This window comes from Vicia villosa, unplaced genomic scaffold (assembly GCF_029867415.1).
Source record: "Vicia villosa cultivar HV-30 ecotype Madison, WI unplaced genomic scaffold, Vvil1.0 ctg.000273F_1_1_2_unsc, whole genome shotgun sequence".
In the NCBI taxonomy this organism is placed as follows: Eukaryota; Viridiplantae; Streptophyta; class Magnoliopsida; order Fabales; family Fabaceae; genus Vicia; species Vicia villosa.
In genome coordinates, this window is record NW_026705114.1 from 1 (window position 1) to 14,775 (window position 14,775).

General features: G+C 35.5%; 2 protein-coding genes across 3 annotated transcripts; both read right to left on the reverse strand.

The window, feature by feature from the left end:
* Positions 1–6: 6 nt before the first annotated feature.
* On the reverse strand, positions 7–1,702 carry LOC131626173 (uncharacterized AAA domain-containing protein C24B10.10c-like). The gene is made up of 2 exons (XM_058897003.1): positions 1,258–1,702; positions 7–1,156 (listed from the first exon to the last, which is right to left on the reverse strand). The coding sequence occupies exons 1-2, from the start codon at positions 1,444–1,446 to the stop codon at positions 833–835; spliced, it is 513 nt and encodes a 170-aa protein (XP_058752986.1). The 5' UTR covers positions 1,447–1,702; the 3' UTR covers positions 7–832.
* Positions 1,703–4,260: 2,558 nt separating this feature from the next.
* On the reverse strand, positions 4,261–9,675 carry LOC131626174 (uncharacterized). 2 transcript variants are annotated; one of them, XM_058897005.1, is made up of 6 exons: positions 9,309–9,674; positions 8,922–9,222; positions 6,011–6,169; positions 5,586–5,881; positions 5,050–5,179; positions 4,261–4,506 (listed from the first exon to the last, which is right to left on the reverse strand). In XM_058897005.1, exons 1-6 carry the CDS (start codon positions 9,504–9,506, stop codon positions 4,502–4,504), a joined length of 1,089 nt encoding a protein of 362 aa, XP_058752988.1. In that variant the 5' UTR covers positions 9,507–9,674; the 3' UTR covers positions 4,261–4,501. The 2 variants fall into 2 exon arrangements, with proteins under 2 accessions (XP_058752988.1, XP_058752987.1); XM_058897004.1 differs by lacking the exon at positions 4,261–4,506 and having other exon boundaries at positions 4,829–5,179; positions 9,309–9,675.
* Between the last annotated feature and the right edge of the window lie 5,100 nt (positions 9,676–14,775).

The window sequence follows — 14,775 nt, forward strand, 5'->3', positions numbered from 1 at the left end:
GAACATTATGGTGGGAGTTGATCCAGGTAGCCGACCCTACTTAGTGGAATAAGGTTTGGTTTGGTTGTATTGTAATTTTTTTTGTTTTACTTTAAAATAATGTTTCAACCCATAAAATATTTTGTAACACTATGACCGTTTTGTGTCTACTTTTTTTTCTTCTTTTTTCCAGGACACCTTTAACTTCTTTTGACACATGTCAAGCAGGTGTACATGGACACGCGAGTTGCAAGCAATGTTCATGCTTTCGATTCCAATATCTCAACAAAGTGAATCAAGAAATAATTAAGTTGTAGAATAGAAAATCAAGTCTTTTTGCATGTTTCATACATTTAGCCATCCTTATCCTTTCCAAGTAGTTCGGTAAACCAATCTCATAGCAAAATTGCTTGTCATGCATTCAAAATTCAAGATTAAACTTTAAAATTTTTGTTGAACTACGATTACCTTTTCAGCAAAGAAACTATGTTGGAACTGCTCTAATCACTTATTATCAATGAAGGCATGACTAACCATACAACGCCACGCATTACCACTTTCAACAATGAGTAAAACAAGATTGTAAGACATTCAACTTATCTATCCAAACTGACAAATTATACACAGCTATCATCATATAGTTGATATGTCAACCTTTTTTACAGATGCAAAGCAAGCATCAATAACTGAATGGCTCTTTGCACGAACACAAGAATTTTGTGAAAAATAGAAGACTTATAAATTTACTGAACCAAGAGAATCATAACAACCATGTGAATAAAGTCAATAAACAAAAATTCAATCTATCATCAAATATAGTACAAGATAATTTAACGGTGAATTATAGAACTATTCATAAAGATAGCACACACTTACCAAGCTTTTGCGCATCCCCAAACCATTTGCTCATGAGGTTAGATATCTTCACATTAATGAACACTGCTCCAGACTCCTTGGCAATAGCTTTGGCAAGCATGGTTTTCCCAGTGCCAGGAGGTCCATACAACAAAACCCCCTTTTGTGGTCCAAGGAGCTTGCCATGCGAAAACAAGTCGGGCCGTTTCAACGGCAGAATAACAAGCTCAAACAAAGCTTGTTTAATAGTTTCCAGTCCCCCAATGGAGTCAAACTCCACATCAATATGGTCAGGGTTTATAACATCACAGGCTATTACATCCTACACACAGTAAAAGGCACAAATCAAACATCAAAACAAAACATCCTAGTTATCATCAGTACAGTATTACACCAAAAAAAGAACTTTTGCAAAGTTGGTACCTCGTAGGGATTGGTTTGAATGAGGGGGCGACCTAGACGCTTGGCAATCTGTTTCTTTTGTTCAAGCGCTTTCTTGGTTGATTCACGGTTAGGGTCAAGGTAACGGAGTCCTGTGACCAATACCCAGTAACTCAGTGCCGCCCTAGCTGCGTACAGCAATATCTCTTGCAGGAACTTCGTATCGGTCATTCTCTTAAAACAATCAAAATTATAACCCTAATATTAGGGTTAAATTTGTTGTCTAACTTTTCTTTCTTCTTTTTCTTCTTCAAAGTAAAACCTTACAATTCAAAGCATTATCAACTCACTGTAGACCACCGAGATTCTAGGATGAAATAGAGGAAAAATCTAGAACGTAAGAAGTTGTCTTGCGGATGAGGAAGATATTGAAATTAATGGGCCTTATGAATTGGTCCATGAAAATATATCGGAGTTGCCTCGTGTAAAAGATAGGGGAAGGGAATTTCTTAGTAAGTTAGTAATACATTCATAAGTCTTCGTAGGGCATGTTTGGATATAAGGAAATGAACGGAGCGGAATGGAGTGGAGTGGGATGGAACGGAGCGGAACGAATGTATAATTCTATTGTTTGGAAATTTTAGAACGGAATAAGACAAATTATTCATTCCGCCCAAATTGGAGGGGAAGGAATATGGTGGTAAGTGATGGAATAGAATGGAATCCATAACACTCCTTTGCGCTCCGCTCCATCCGTTTTTAAATTATCCAAACAACATAATATCATTTTATTTCATTCCATTCCGCTCCGCTCCATTCGATTCCATCAATCCAAACAAAGCCTTAGAGATTTTTGGCGAAAATATTAAAATACTTTTAGATTTCGTATGTTAAAATATTTTTAGATTTCGTACGTGTATATCCGAACATATTTTTATTTAAAAAATGGTGATTTTGCATTTGCGCTTTCGAAAGAAAAAAAATTTTAAAATTCGGATGTGCACTTCCGAATGCATATTTTTTTCAAGAAAATGTAATTTCGCATGTGCACTTTCGAAGACACATTTTTATCAAGAAAATGTGACTTCAGAAGTGCATATCTGAAAAACATGTATGGGAGATCAGAAAAACAAAATCCTTAAAACCAAAGCAACAATGTATATATTCATCATAAATTATTGAAGTTACATAGCTAGTTCAATAGAAATTTAACGTTACATATTGTTATAAACAGGTAGTTGAGGACGTCGCAACATTTTGATAACATCTTCTCCCGATCTTTGAAGCTTCGCATCCAACTTGATTGTACCCTTTGAAGAATATCGTTGAAAAGTTCTCCACATAACTTCTAAATCGTCGTCGTTCTTGATTGTACATTGACGTCGTGCCTAGGGTTGCACGATACGTCCTCCAAAGGGGAATCAGAAAGTGGGGTCATATCGAGTATACCTCGACCGTACTACTCAAGATGACATCAACTGGACGCATTTCCGTGATTACCAGGAGGTTGTCCCCTTCGATCACATCTCGTTATATTCCGGATGGTTGACGTGTGGGACCAACACCATGGTCGGATATTTGTCGGAGCGCTGCATCAGACAGTTTGGATGCGTGTAGATGATACATTGGTTTCCATTTGCGGCATCTCCCGACATTATTACTCGTTGAAATCTCACTGCCATCTTTCAGGATTGGGAGCATTATTTGGTATCAGAGGAGTATCGGAGTATAGAGAGATGTCATTGTGTAGATGGATATGTGACATGGTTTTATCAAGTGGCACATCCTATCATGACATTTAATGCTCCAGGGCGTTCACCTAGGATAGCGCATAAGGAGCTCTTGGGGAATCAGCAGGCCGAGGATGACCATGCCACAGATCTCCTACCGATATGCCAGCGAATACAGTTGATTGAACGGGAGGCATTGGATAGAGGGATCATTCAGGAGGGCGGTGCAGAGGCGGTTGTCATAGTGCAGAGGATGGTTAGTGAGGCGTCTAGAGTGACGATGTATAAGAGGCAGGGGAGGTCGCAGGGGTTAGGATTAGGCATACTCAGTAGTAGTAGCCTATATTTTATGACTTGTTTTTGGTGTTGTAATATTTCTACATTTTGCACTTATCAGAATAACAATTACTATATTTTGATATTTTATTTTAGTCTACGTACTTTTTATTTCCATTAGATTTTGTCAGATAAAAAGGTATTAAATTTAGTTATCACGATTATAACAATGTAATTTTGTAGCTTTTTTTCAAAAAAAAAAATACACAAAGCACATTTCACATGTACATATTCGAAACTGGTTTAGGGTGTTTTCGGATATACATATTCGAAACTTTTTTTTTTACAAAATATTTGAAACATCTTAAAATGTGAAAAATGTGCCTTCAGATATGCAAATTCAAAAGATATTTTGGAGTTTTCAAATGTGTTTTTTATCCTATAGGGGTATAATGAGAAATTTCCTCAATGTCTGTGCCTTTGCGAAATTTAATTATGTAATCTATTTCAGTTGCCCATATCTATTTTTTGTTTGGGCAATTTTTCTTAAAAAAATTTAATGATATATCTCTTTAGTTTGGAGATACATGGATGCGCCCAAAGACGTATCTTTGAATTCACGGAAAAATATTTTCAGATTTGCAGAGATGCGCCCCATTTTGCTAATGAGAAATTGCCCTTGTTCATTCTTCCCCTTAACAACCCATTAGCAAAGAGATCGTAGGCTGGTGCATATAAGAAAGAGAATAGAGAATTTGGAAGAGGAACCATGGAAAACAAGTTAAATTATGCACTAATAAATACTAATATTTTGTCATTAAATTCTATTGACAAACAAGTTAGTGAATTCCATGCTTACAAATTACAAGACATAATTTATACCCATTCTATTTAACACCCATTCTATTTAACCTCTGGCTTTAAACGGGGTCCTCGCTAGTAAACGGTGGAATTGGTCCTCATGTTTTAAAAACACTATAACTCATCATTATTTTCCAATCTTACTCATAGTTGTAATTAAGATTTCTTCTTACCTTCATATTGAAAAACTAGAATTCACGAAATAATTTCAGAAAAAAGTATTGGTACTTGTATACATATGTACACATCAATTATACAATTGTTTAATACATTACGTGTGCAAAAAACTCAAATCACCAAACATAAAGAGTGAAGGAGTAACCATGCCACACCCACTCCAACGCCAGTTATATCCCCCACATCTCAATCACTGATGAATGTTGGCAACTTGATAACTGCATTGTCTTGGTGAATCTTAGCTACTCTGTTAAAGTTATTGGACATTTCAGTGTTAGATCCAATTATATCACTCAAGGATTAAATCATATAATACAGCAATGGAGATGAACTTTGGGTAGTATTCAAATTAAGTGTTCTTTGAAATGAAGCGCACCAACAGGACCGAAAGTAAGTGTTCTTTAAAATTATTTCCAGATTATAGTTTTTTTCTCCATCACAAATCTTTAACAGAGCAAAATGGAATGTCTGATTCAGCTCTATCCTTGACCTTGAGTGATACAATATCCTTAACAGCAAAAATATAAATGGAACCACACAAAACAAAATGCAATATGCAATAGCCAATCTTGGCACTAAAATAAAAATTGTATATAATATTATAAATAATACATTTTCTAGAACTAGTATAACTAAGTAAGCTACGTCTGTAGTAATTATAACTTAATAGAGCTGTAGAAGAATGCTCAAAAGAGAAATTCAAAATTTTAAGGATCCTGGGAATCTGGTTGGCTAATCATACGAGAAATTATAACTTTATATAATTCATTGATTGCAGCTTGATAATCACCTGAATCAACAGGAAATGTCCGTCTTGATGATGACTGTTGGTTCAATCCATCGTATTCGTTTGCAGCAACCATCGTCCGAGTAGTGGAGAGGGCCTTTTCCAAATCTACCTGTGACAATCGTCTAGGTGCCTAAAACATGACAGAAAAAAACTGCTCAGTAATTTTCATCTCCAGGACTAATGATATGAAAAAGGCGCTGAGAAGGCCAATTAGTTAACAAAGACTTAATATGTGAATTATTTCAATGTAGTCACAGATTGATCTCTAATATTCAAGTAATTGCAATCAGTGACTAGAGTCGTTTATAACATACATCTTCAAATAAAACAGACACACTCAAATTTACTTATTTTTCTTTCTCTTCTACATAGCAGAAATTGAAACGCTTTCCAGCCAAGGTAGCCGTACAAAACATATTCACTATTTTGAGAATGTAAAATTATAGCAGAGAAGAGCATGAAAGAGAACAGCATATTATTGAGAATGCAAAACTAAAGCATAGAAGAGAGTGAAAGAGATTGACAGATATACTAACAGGAGATTGTTTCCCTTTCTTCTCATATTCCAGCAGTTCTCTAATAGGAAAATAGGCGGCCTTCTGACAAAGATCAAATAGATCTGACCCAGTGTAACCCTCGCATAAGCTAGCTATATAATCGAGGTCTATGTTATCTTCAATCCTCTCACCCTTTAAGATGATTTTCAATATATCAGCCCTTTCCTTCTGGTCAGGAAGTCCAATTTCAAAGGATTGAGGAAAACGCCGAAGTATTGCTTCATCAAGTTCCGAAGGACGATTAGTTGCTGCAAGTACCATAATTCGGGCATTCTCTATAGAAAAACCAACAGAAAAAATATTAAGTAGATGTCCTTATTAATAAAATCTGCATCAAAATTGTCACTTGTTAATAAAGTTTATACAATAAACAAAAATTACAAGACAACTGCTATAAAACTTACGGTTGGTAGTGAATCCATCCCATAGAGCCATGAACTCAGTTTTCATGTTTAACAAAGCCTCGTGATCTGATTGACGACGCTGACCCAAAAAACTGTCTACTTCATCAATGAATATGATGGCAGGCTGAAGCTTATAAGCCAAACTAAATACAGCAACCACTGCAGAAGAATAACAACTTATTAATGATAGACCAAAACAAAGAACCGCATTTAAAACAACAAACATAAAGCAAATCGATTGCATAAAAAGTTAGAAACAATTTTATGTTATATCATCACAGAGCTAAATGAAGTATAGTAACATAAGCCAAGATGCCCTCATTAAACATCCTAATGAAGAATTTCGCCTATGAGCGGAAGAACAACTTCAAGCCTCACAGATTTTGCTAATTTATAACAATTAGTGAATCAACAGGGGGTGGCCAGCAATTTACAGATACACTCCTCAACGAGGAATACAGAAGGATGAAAACCCTTATACTCATTCTATAACTGGAATTAATTGTACCATTTTAACCTTACTTGAAACCACTTCTCATAATCTCTTCTTTCAGAAAATAGTGTATTACTGACTGATTTCACTTCTTAGCAGCTAAAAAGTTCCCCTGCTATTTTGAAGGGACCCTCGTGCAATAAACTCATTTTCCCAATACAAGGTCACTATCATCAATCTGAGAACAGTAAGCTGCCATTAGATGACCAGATGGCCTTATCCATCAAACAAACTGAGACAATGGTTTAAAAGCACTCAATAGTTTAGATATGTTAATTTAAAATAACATCCACACTCTGCAGTATAACTTTGAAGCACATCAAACAAAAAGTAGCCTGTTTTATAGCAGAAAAAGTTAATTATAATATTGGCATGGGACATGCATACAATACAACGCAAAAATACAAGAAAATAAACTCATAAATATGGAACAATATACCTGCAATATTGGTCAAAGAATTAAAACAAGGCTAATGCTGAAATATATAGATTTGTAGTATGACATTAAAAATAAAAAATTGCTGTGAATCTTTTAAACATATGCAGGATTTTGGGGATAACTTATAAGCATCAGTGGTTTCAACTGCGGATTGTTAAAATTCTGCAATGCAATAGTGATATAGCACCACTACAACTATTTGACAACATTTTGTACTAAATAGCATATTGCAGAACAATAGTGGTTTGTCCAAATTCCGCTACGCCATTGCGGCTATTTCACAACATTGATTAACATTAATAATACATTGCAAATTCACTAGAGATTGAAAACTCAGAAGATTACACAAAGTATCATCATTTTTTTAGATGTTCTTAAAAGTTCATTCATAGAAGCAAGAAGTCAATAAGATTCATCATGTTGAAATTGACACAGAATATCTGTCAGATAAACACTTCAATATAGGATTTGCAACCTTATAGAAAGAAGTGGCTTGATACTTATACATTGAAACAAAAGACGGGTACAACAACTAGCCAACTACATGACGACAAAGACTATTTTTAACAACCTCATCAAAGAAAGTTACTACTTCTTCAAATATCTTCACTCTCTTTAGAGGCTAATTGCCCTACGTACTATCATAATACATGATCAGAACAATCTTACATGTACGATATAAGTACTCGTATTGGCGATTTTCTGCATAAATATTTGTAGTTCCACCCTAGACCATGTATTAAGAATGCTGGCTTATATTTTCCATTTTGTTGCTGTGTCTCGGTAATAGGGTGATCAAGCATAGAGATGAAGCCCCCCACAATGGCATATTATGCAAAGCAGTTTTTTGCTGTCTTGGGAACTGTTATGCATGGCAGTCATGAAAATCCAACTTACACAATGTCACATCACATGTAACCCATTGGACCCTGGCAGTTACCGGACCACTTCCAACAGCTAACATGGCCCATGGGTGCCTGCCAGTAACAGTAAAGCATATCTCTTAAAGGACATATTTGATTTGGATGAAGATCAACTACGTGGAATGATAAGTTTCTTTGACCTAATGGACCAAGTCAAAATAAGTCATAGTAACAAGATTGATGAAAAGGAGAAGATGGGAGGTTCTATCAACTAACCTTTGTTTTAAGACATAGTGGGTCGGTCCAAGCAAATGGAATAGAAGGAAGATATGTGGCCATTCTCTTATTTTCTTATAGCAATAGGTTACAGGTTCAGGACAAAGTGTTTCTTATGTTAAAGCTTTTATACTACAACCTTGAGGGCAAGGTTGATTTTGTGAAGATATAGAATAAAGAGAAGTTAGAGTATTTACTAATTAGGATTAAATAGGTCTCTTGGTAAGTTAAAGGAGTTAGGATGTATAATTAGGACACAATGGGAGAGGGAAATCATCCAGACTTGGGAACATTGACTGAATAAAGCATTGGCTCTGTTGTAGTCGAGAAGACTCGGAGGAGAGTCTTCTCTCCTATTCTAATTCTTCAATAAAACGGTCTATCATCTCAATTCTTGCTATGAATTTTTCAATTCTTTTCTAGAGTTCCAAACATTGCATCACGCTGTTCATTCAAGGTAATTCAGTAAACAAATTTCAAGAGAAATTTGGTTCTCCTACATTTCAAACTCAAGACTACGGCAGTATAGTTTGTGCTAAACTAAAATCTCCTTTTAAACAAAATAATAACAACTGTGTTGGAGCTGATCTAATCATATCTTACCAATGCAGACATGACTAACCTTGGACGTGACGTAATCAATGAGCGAAACAAGATTTCAACACATTCAACTCATACATACAAAATACCAAAGAAATTATATATTGAGGTTACACCAGTTGGAATGCAATGCTTTTAGACAGACGCAAAGAAAGCATCATAAGTTTTAGGGATGTTATTTTGTATACTATAATTTCATGGTGCATTAAAGAACTATTCGCAAAAACCCAACAAACTTACCAAGCTTTGAGGCATCTCCGAACCACTTGCTCATGAGGTTAGATATCCTCACATTAATGAAAACCGCTCCAGACTCCCTGGCAATAGCTTTGGCAAGCATGGTTTTCCCAGTGCCAGGGGGTCCATACAACAGAACCCCCTTTAATGGTCCAAGGAGCTTGCCATGCGAAAACAACTCAGGCCGCTTTAAGGGTAGAATAACAAGCTCAAACAAAGTTTCTTTAATAGATTCCAGTCCCCCAATGGAGTCAAACTCTACATCAATGTGGTCAGGATTTATAACATCGCCTGCTATTATATCCTGTACACAATAGAAATCTATTAGCCTAACAACAACAACAACAAGAAACCCTAATTAATCCATCAAAGAAGTGTGCATTTCGGTACCTCATATTGATCTGTGTGAATGAGGGGACGACCTAGACGTCTTGCAATGGCTTTCTTGTGTTCGAGAGCTTTCTTGGAGGATTCACGGTTGGGGTCTAAGTAATGGAGACCTGTGAATATTACCAAACAACTCAACGCGGCGCTTGCGGCGTATAGGAGAAACTCTTGCATGTACTTTCGTTCTGATGAACCCTTCATTCTCTTATTCAGCGATGGAGATTTATGAGACGATTCAGATAGGGAAGGGGTTAATCTATGGTTTCTTTGTTAGTTCATTTAATTCGTAACTCTGTTTGGATCAGAGAGGGAAGGGGTTCCGGTTAGAAGAAAGAAGAGAATCCCCAATGCTTGGAATTGCGGATGACGATTGAGCGAGTTTCGAATGGTTTTTTTTTGGGCTGGGCTGGTCGGTGATAAAAAATACTGTTGGGCTTCAATCATATGCATTGACGGGTTACTTTTTCCACACCCTTGTGAAAACCTAAAACCACATTTGGAATACAAAAATGTATTTCTGGATGAATTATTGGCTGGTTCGAATATATGCATGTTGTTCCAAGAGAGCTCTTTGTCACGCTCCTTCCACTATGGCTCACATAGATGTAGATGTTATATATACTAGTTTCTTAATTATCTAGTACCGAATGAAGCACGGGGTATCGTAGCTCCTAGCGAATGAAGTTGTGCATACGAATACGTTTAGATGTATTACAGAATGTCACATTCTTATATGACACTAGATGCATAGATAGATTCACTTAGGCCAGCTCATCACGAGATATTAGAGGAGAAGTAAGTTATGGCAGATTATGTCGTTGATTTGTTACCTACATGTCGTCGAATTATGGATCTTGTGCGAGCAAGATATAGACAGAGAATTTTCATAAAGGACTTAAGGGAGAGTCATTGTAGATGTCATTCTTACTAAGGCACGGACGTCATTGCAGTACAGGAGGCAACAAAGAAACAAGGGAGTCTGACATATTAATATTTGTATTATAGATAATATTATCGTTAATATTATCGTTCACAATTTATTTTGATTGTATTATGAATTCAGGAATGATTCATTTATATATGACATCTTCATCTTATTAGATAAGTGTATGGTTTAATTTAAATATATATATATATATATATATATATATATATATATATATATATATATATATATATATATATATATATATATATATATATATATATATATATATATATATATATATAGTATAATTATAATACATGGTCTATGGGAGCATATCAAGTGAGAGCATTTTATAATGAGAGATGAGAGGAATAAATATTAACCATTGAATTCATCAAGAGAGAGAATGTTAATACATTAATGTGGCTATTAATTTCTCTCTCTTGATGAATCCAATGGTTGATATTTATTCCTCTCATCTCTCATTATAAAATGTTTTCACTTGATATGCTCCCCAGGCGCATTTATAAAAATATGTCAAAATTTAAGGCCTAAGATGAATACGGAAGTGTATATCCATATTGCAATATAAAGATGCATATATGGACAAAATTATGTCAAAATGAGGGTGTCTTAGGAATAGATAAGGTGCATATATGGTGAATACAAAAGTGTGTCTCTGGACTAATTTTTGGTAAAGAGAGAGGTGTGACTTATTTACACATGTATTTGGTATGAAATTGGTGCATCCATAAATGCTTTCAGCTTCGTAGGGGCGTTTTTCGGATTTCTATAAGGTGCTTTTCCACCACCTAGGATGGGAGAAGTAACCTTCGGCCTCGATAAGTTTTTTTTTTTTGGATTTCTTAATGCATTCTTATTGGTGCTCACACACCTCTATGAAAAAAAATCATAAATGCCTCTCAAATACGTAGATGCATTTTCATAAGCACCAAAAGTTCACACCACAACACTTTGTAAATAATTCACCCTCGTTTTTTCCATAGATTAGTATCAAAGTTTATCTGCGTAAAAACTACGAAAGTGTATCTCCATACGCGCTTTTAGTTATATTATCGCCTCAGACCTCCCTCATTACTTATTTCCAACAAAACTTACTCTCAATCAACAAAATAGAGCTCATGCGAAGCACCATTCCCATAATTATCAACCTTTCTCACAGCTTATACTTCATTGCGTCTAATCCAATAGCTTTCTCAATTTGTACTCCACTTCATTCAATTCAAGAGATTTCACTACTTTCTTTGGGTAAGTTTGTCCATTTCCTTCTTCTTCTTTTTTATTTGTGATGCATGCATTACTTAAATATGTTGTTTAAGGTTCATTAGGATGTTATTACACTCATAATACCTAGTTTATTTAGGCCATTGATATTTTTTATGTTTAGAGCATAGGGCATGTTGGGTTTATGTCGTTTGTTCCATTTTAGTGTTTCACGTTTTACCGAAGTGCACTTCTGTATTTTTTTTCTTCTGAATTTGATTTTCTTAAGTTACGAAAGTGCATTTCCGTATTTTGTCTGCAACCTGAGGTTGTTTGATTTTGCATGTTTGTCATCTGAGTTTGAGTTCTTTTATTATAATATAATTTTTTGGTTTATTATAGCTAAAATGGCTAACAACCAAACGAAGGCAAAGTAGAGTGGCCTAATATACATATATTTGTAGGGATAGCTAGAGCCTCGCGAGTCGCGACCACCAGTTAGTTTCAATTCGTTTGATTTGGAAACGTCCACTTCTAGAGTTCAAGTGTCTCTGACTTCATCTTCTTGGAGGCATGCGTCACCTACTGCTACCTCAAAAGCCCCACTAGCCCATGTTGATATTGCTGCAACCTGAAGAACAATGGTTTCATGATGTCATGCAGCTATATGGACTGCAAGATTTATGCATGATTGATTATACTATTATTAACTATGTTATGATGTTAACTTTTTTGGAGAAATGATACTTAGAGATGTAATATTTTCAACTTTCGATGGGTGAGATGTACATCACACTTGATAATGTGTCACCTCTACTACATCTACCAATAAGGGGAAGATGATTAAACCATAATCACTAGATTTGATGCATTAGACATGATGGTGTAATGCTTGGGAGTTGAACAAAGGTATGCCCAAAAGGAGATTGATGACACCAGAGGGTGTCATGCTAGATTTGCATCTTTGGATAAGTTGTACTGATACCACCTGGCTGGGACAGTGGAGGATGATGTTGGTGATGCATAGGTTATGGATCATAGAGCATGTGCATTGAGGCCATACCTCATGTTGACACCGTATAATTTTGGACAAGAATGCTTATTATGTCAATGTCGTTTACCTTAGATACTTCATCGACGTCGAGCGGATTCATGAGTACAATTGGGAGGTTGTTTGTTTGATTTACATATACTTGAAGTTAGGGTGAAACATGTCTTTAAAAGACTATACTGATGACATCAATTAACACGCTATTTATGGTAATATATTTGTACCTTTAATATTACTAATATTTCATAATACTTGTGTTACACCGTTACTAATATTTTATCTAAACCATTTTCAAGCATGGATCATTTGTCATATTCTACGCATCTCTGGATGGTCATATGAGGATGAATACAATGAGGCTTGGCCACATGCTTGCACCTTCGTCCTACTGAGATGGAATCAGACGATCAAATTCTTTTGAGTGTTTCTTGACCGTATTACAAGGGATGATATATGCTACTCAGCACACGACGATCATTGTCATATGCATCCCTTGGATGAAATAGCCTTCTACTTCGGATAGTTGGCTTGTGGGTCACGCTTGATTTATCCAAATCTTCCTGAGCGAGTAATGTGCCAATTAGGGTTTCTAAAGGATATTCCAAGAGGCCGTTGCGTCTCCTCCTACCACTATTGTGTGTAGAGATGTTGATGTGATGTTTGATGACTTTTTATAATCATCCAGTACCAGAGGAAGAAACACGAAGTGGTCAATCTCCCCAGTCATGGAGTGGTGCATTCAGTTTCATCCCATGGTATTTCAAAGTTTCACATCCTTACACAACACCGTGTGCTCAATGATATTCATATAGGTCAGCTCATCAAGAGATATTAAACGAGGAGCGAGCTAGGGCAGATCATGTTATTGATGTGTCACTTGCATGTCAGCGTATTATGATTATTGCGCGATCGAGTATAGAGAAAGGAACTTTTATGAGAGCCACTATAGAGATCATTTTATCTGAGGCACAAAATTCCTTGTAGTACAGAAGGCAGAGAAGGAACTAGGGGTCAGATATATCCAACAACTCACTTTTACTCGTATTTTGATAATATTTGTATAATGGTTTCTAATTTGTCAACAATGATGTTTCATAATGGGTTTTAGTTGAATTAATATATGACATTTTAATTAAATTACTTGTGTGTATGGTTTAATTGAATAAAAATTATGTATACTTAGTATAAATGACCTAAAATATAAAGTTTCTTTAAAATGTCAAATTTATAACGAACTTACTACCTGATGGTTATTACAGGAGTATACTTCCGAATTATTCATTGAGTTGTGAAATAAACACACTACCATGAGTTCAAAATATGTCAGATGTTATTATGGAAGTGCACAGACAAGCCCACTTTTCCATTGAGATGCACTTCCTGACTAATTTTTGACAAAATGGAGAGGGTGACTCACTTGGAAATGGATGTGGTATACTTTGGGTGCGTATAGAAGTATACTACCAGATTTGAGAAGGACAATTTTGGGTTTTAAAAGGGTAACTATTCGCCATTAAGGGTGTGAAACCCCTTATATAATAACATGTTAATTTTGACCCAATCCAATAAAGTTCAAGACTCGCCAGGACTGGCTCGTTAAGGACTGGGTAGCCCGTTTTGGTAGCTCTATTTGTATATTTATGTGTAATAAGAAATCTCATATCTAACATAATTATCCATTATCATCATGTGTCGAGGTGACTCATGCAAAAGTCATAATGTGATTGACCTGATCGAATCGACGACCAAAACACTCACAATTTAAACGGTTATTATCTAGCTCTATTGTAAAATCAAAACAAATAATAGAATAAAAGTCAACAAACAACCAACGTAATCTGAAAACAACATTCATTCTACGAGGACCATGAAGGAGCGGTATGATTTCTCTTGTTTCTAATTGAATTCAACAAGACATGTCAAGCTTCGTTGCATTATCTAATTATTGGAAGACTGTGAGATTAATTAGTACATTAGATACTTTTAAGACGCTATAACTCATAACCATGCTTCTAAATGAAAACATGTCATTTCACAAGGATGACCTCGATGATGCATAGAGCTGGATATTAACTCATTGTAAGAATCATAAGTCAATATTCATGACTTATAGGCTATGTTTAGATTAGTGGTATGAGATGAAATGGAATGGAATGAAGTGGTAACTAATGAAATTCCACTGTTTGGATTTGCAAATAATGGATGGAATGGAACACGATGGAATCCATTCTATCCCATTCCATCTAATTCCCCATTTTTTATTCCAT

Bases quoted from the DNA above. Each gene is read 5' to 3' on its own strand.
- LOC131626173 (XM_058897003.1), bottom strand. From the start codon at position 1,446: ATGACCGATACGAAGTTCCTGCAAGAGATATTGCTGTACGCAGCTAGG. The intron at 1,157-1,257 runs GTACCAACTTTG...TACTGTGTGTAG, and splicing joins TTCAAACCAATCCCTACGAG to GATGTAATAGCCTGTGATGT.
- LOC131626174 (XM_058897004.1), bottom strand. From the start codon at position 9,506: ATGAAGGGTTCATCAGAACGAAAGTACATGCAAGAGTTTCTCCTATAC. The intron at 6,170-8,921 runs GTAAGTTTGTTG...ATTCTTCTGCAG, and splicing joins CGGAGATGCCTCAAAGCTTG to TGGTTGCTGTATTTAGTTTG. The intron at 5,882-6,010 runs GTAAGTTTTATA...GTTTTTCTATAG, and splicing joins GGATGGATTCACTACCAACC to AGAATGCCCGAATTATGGTA.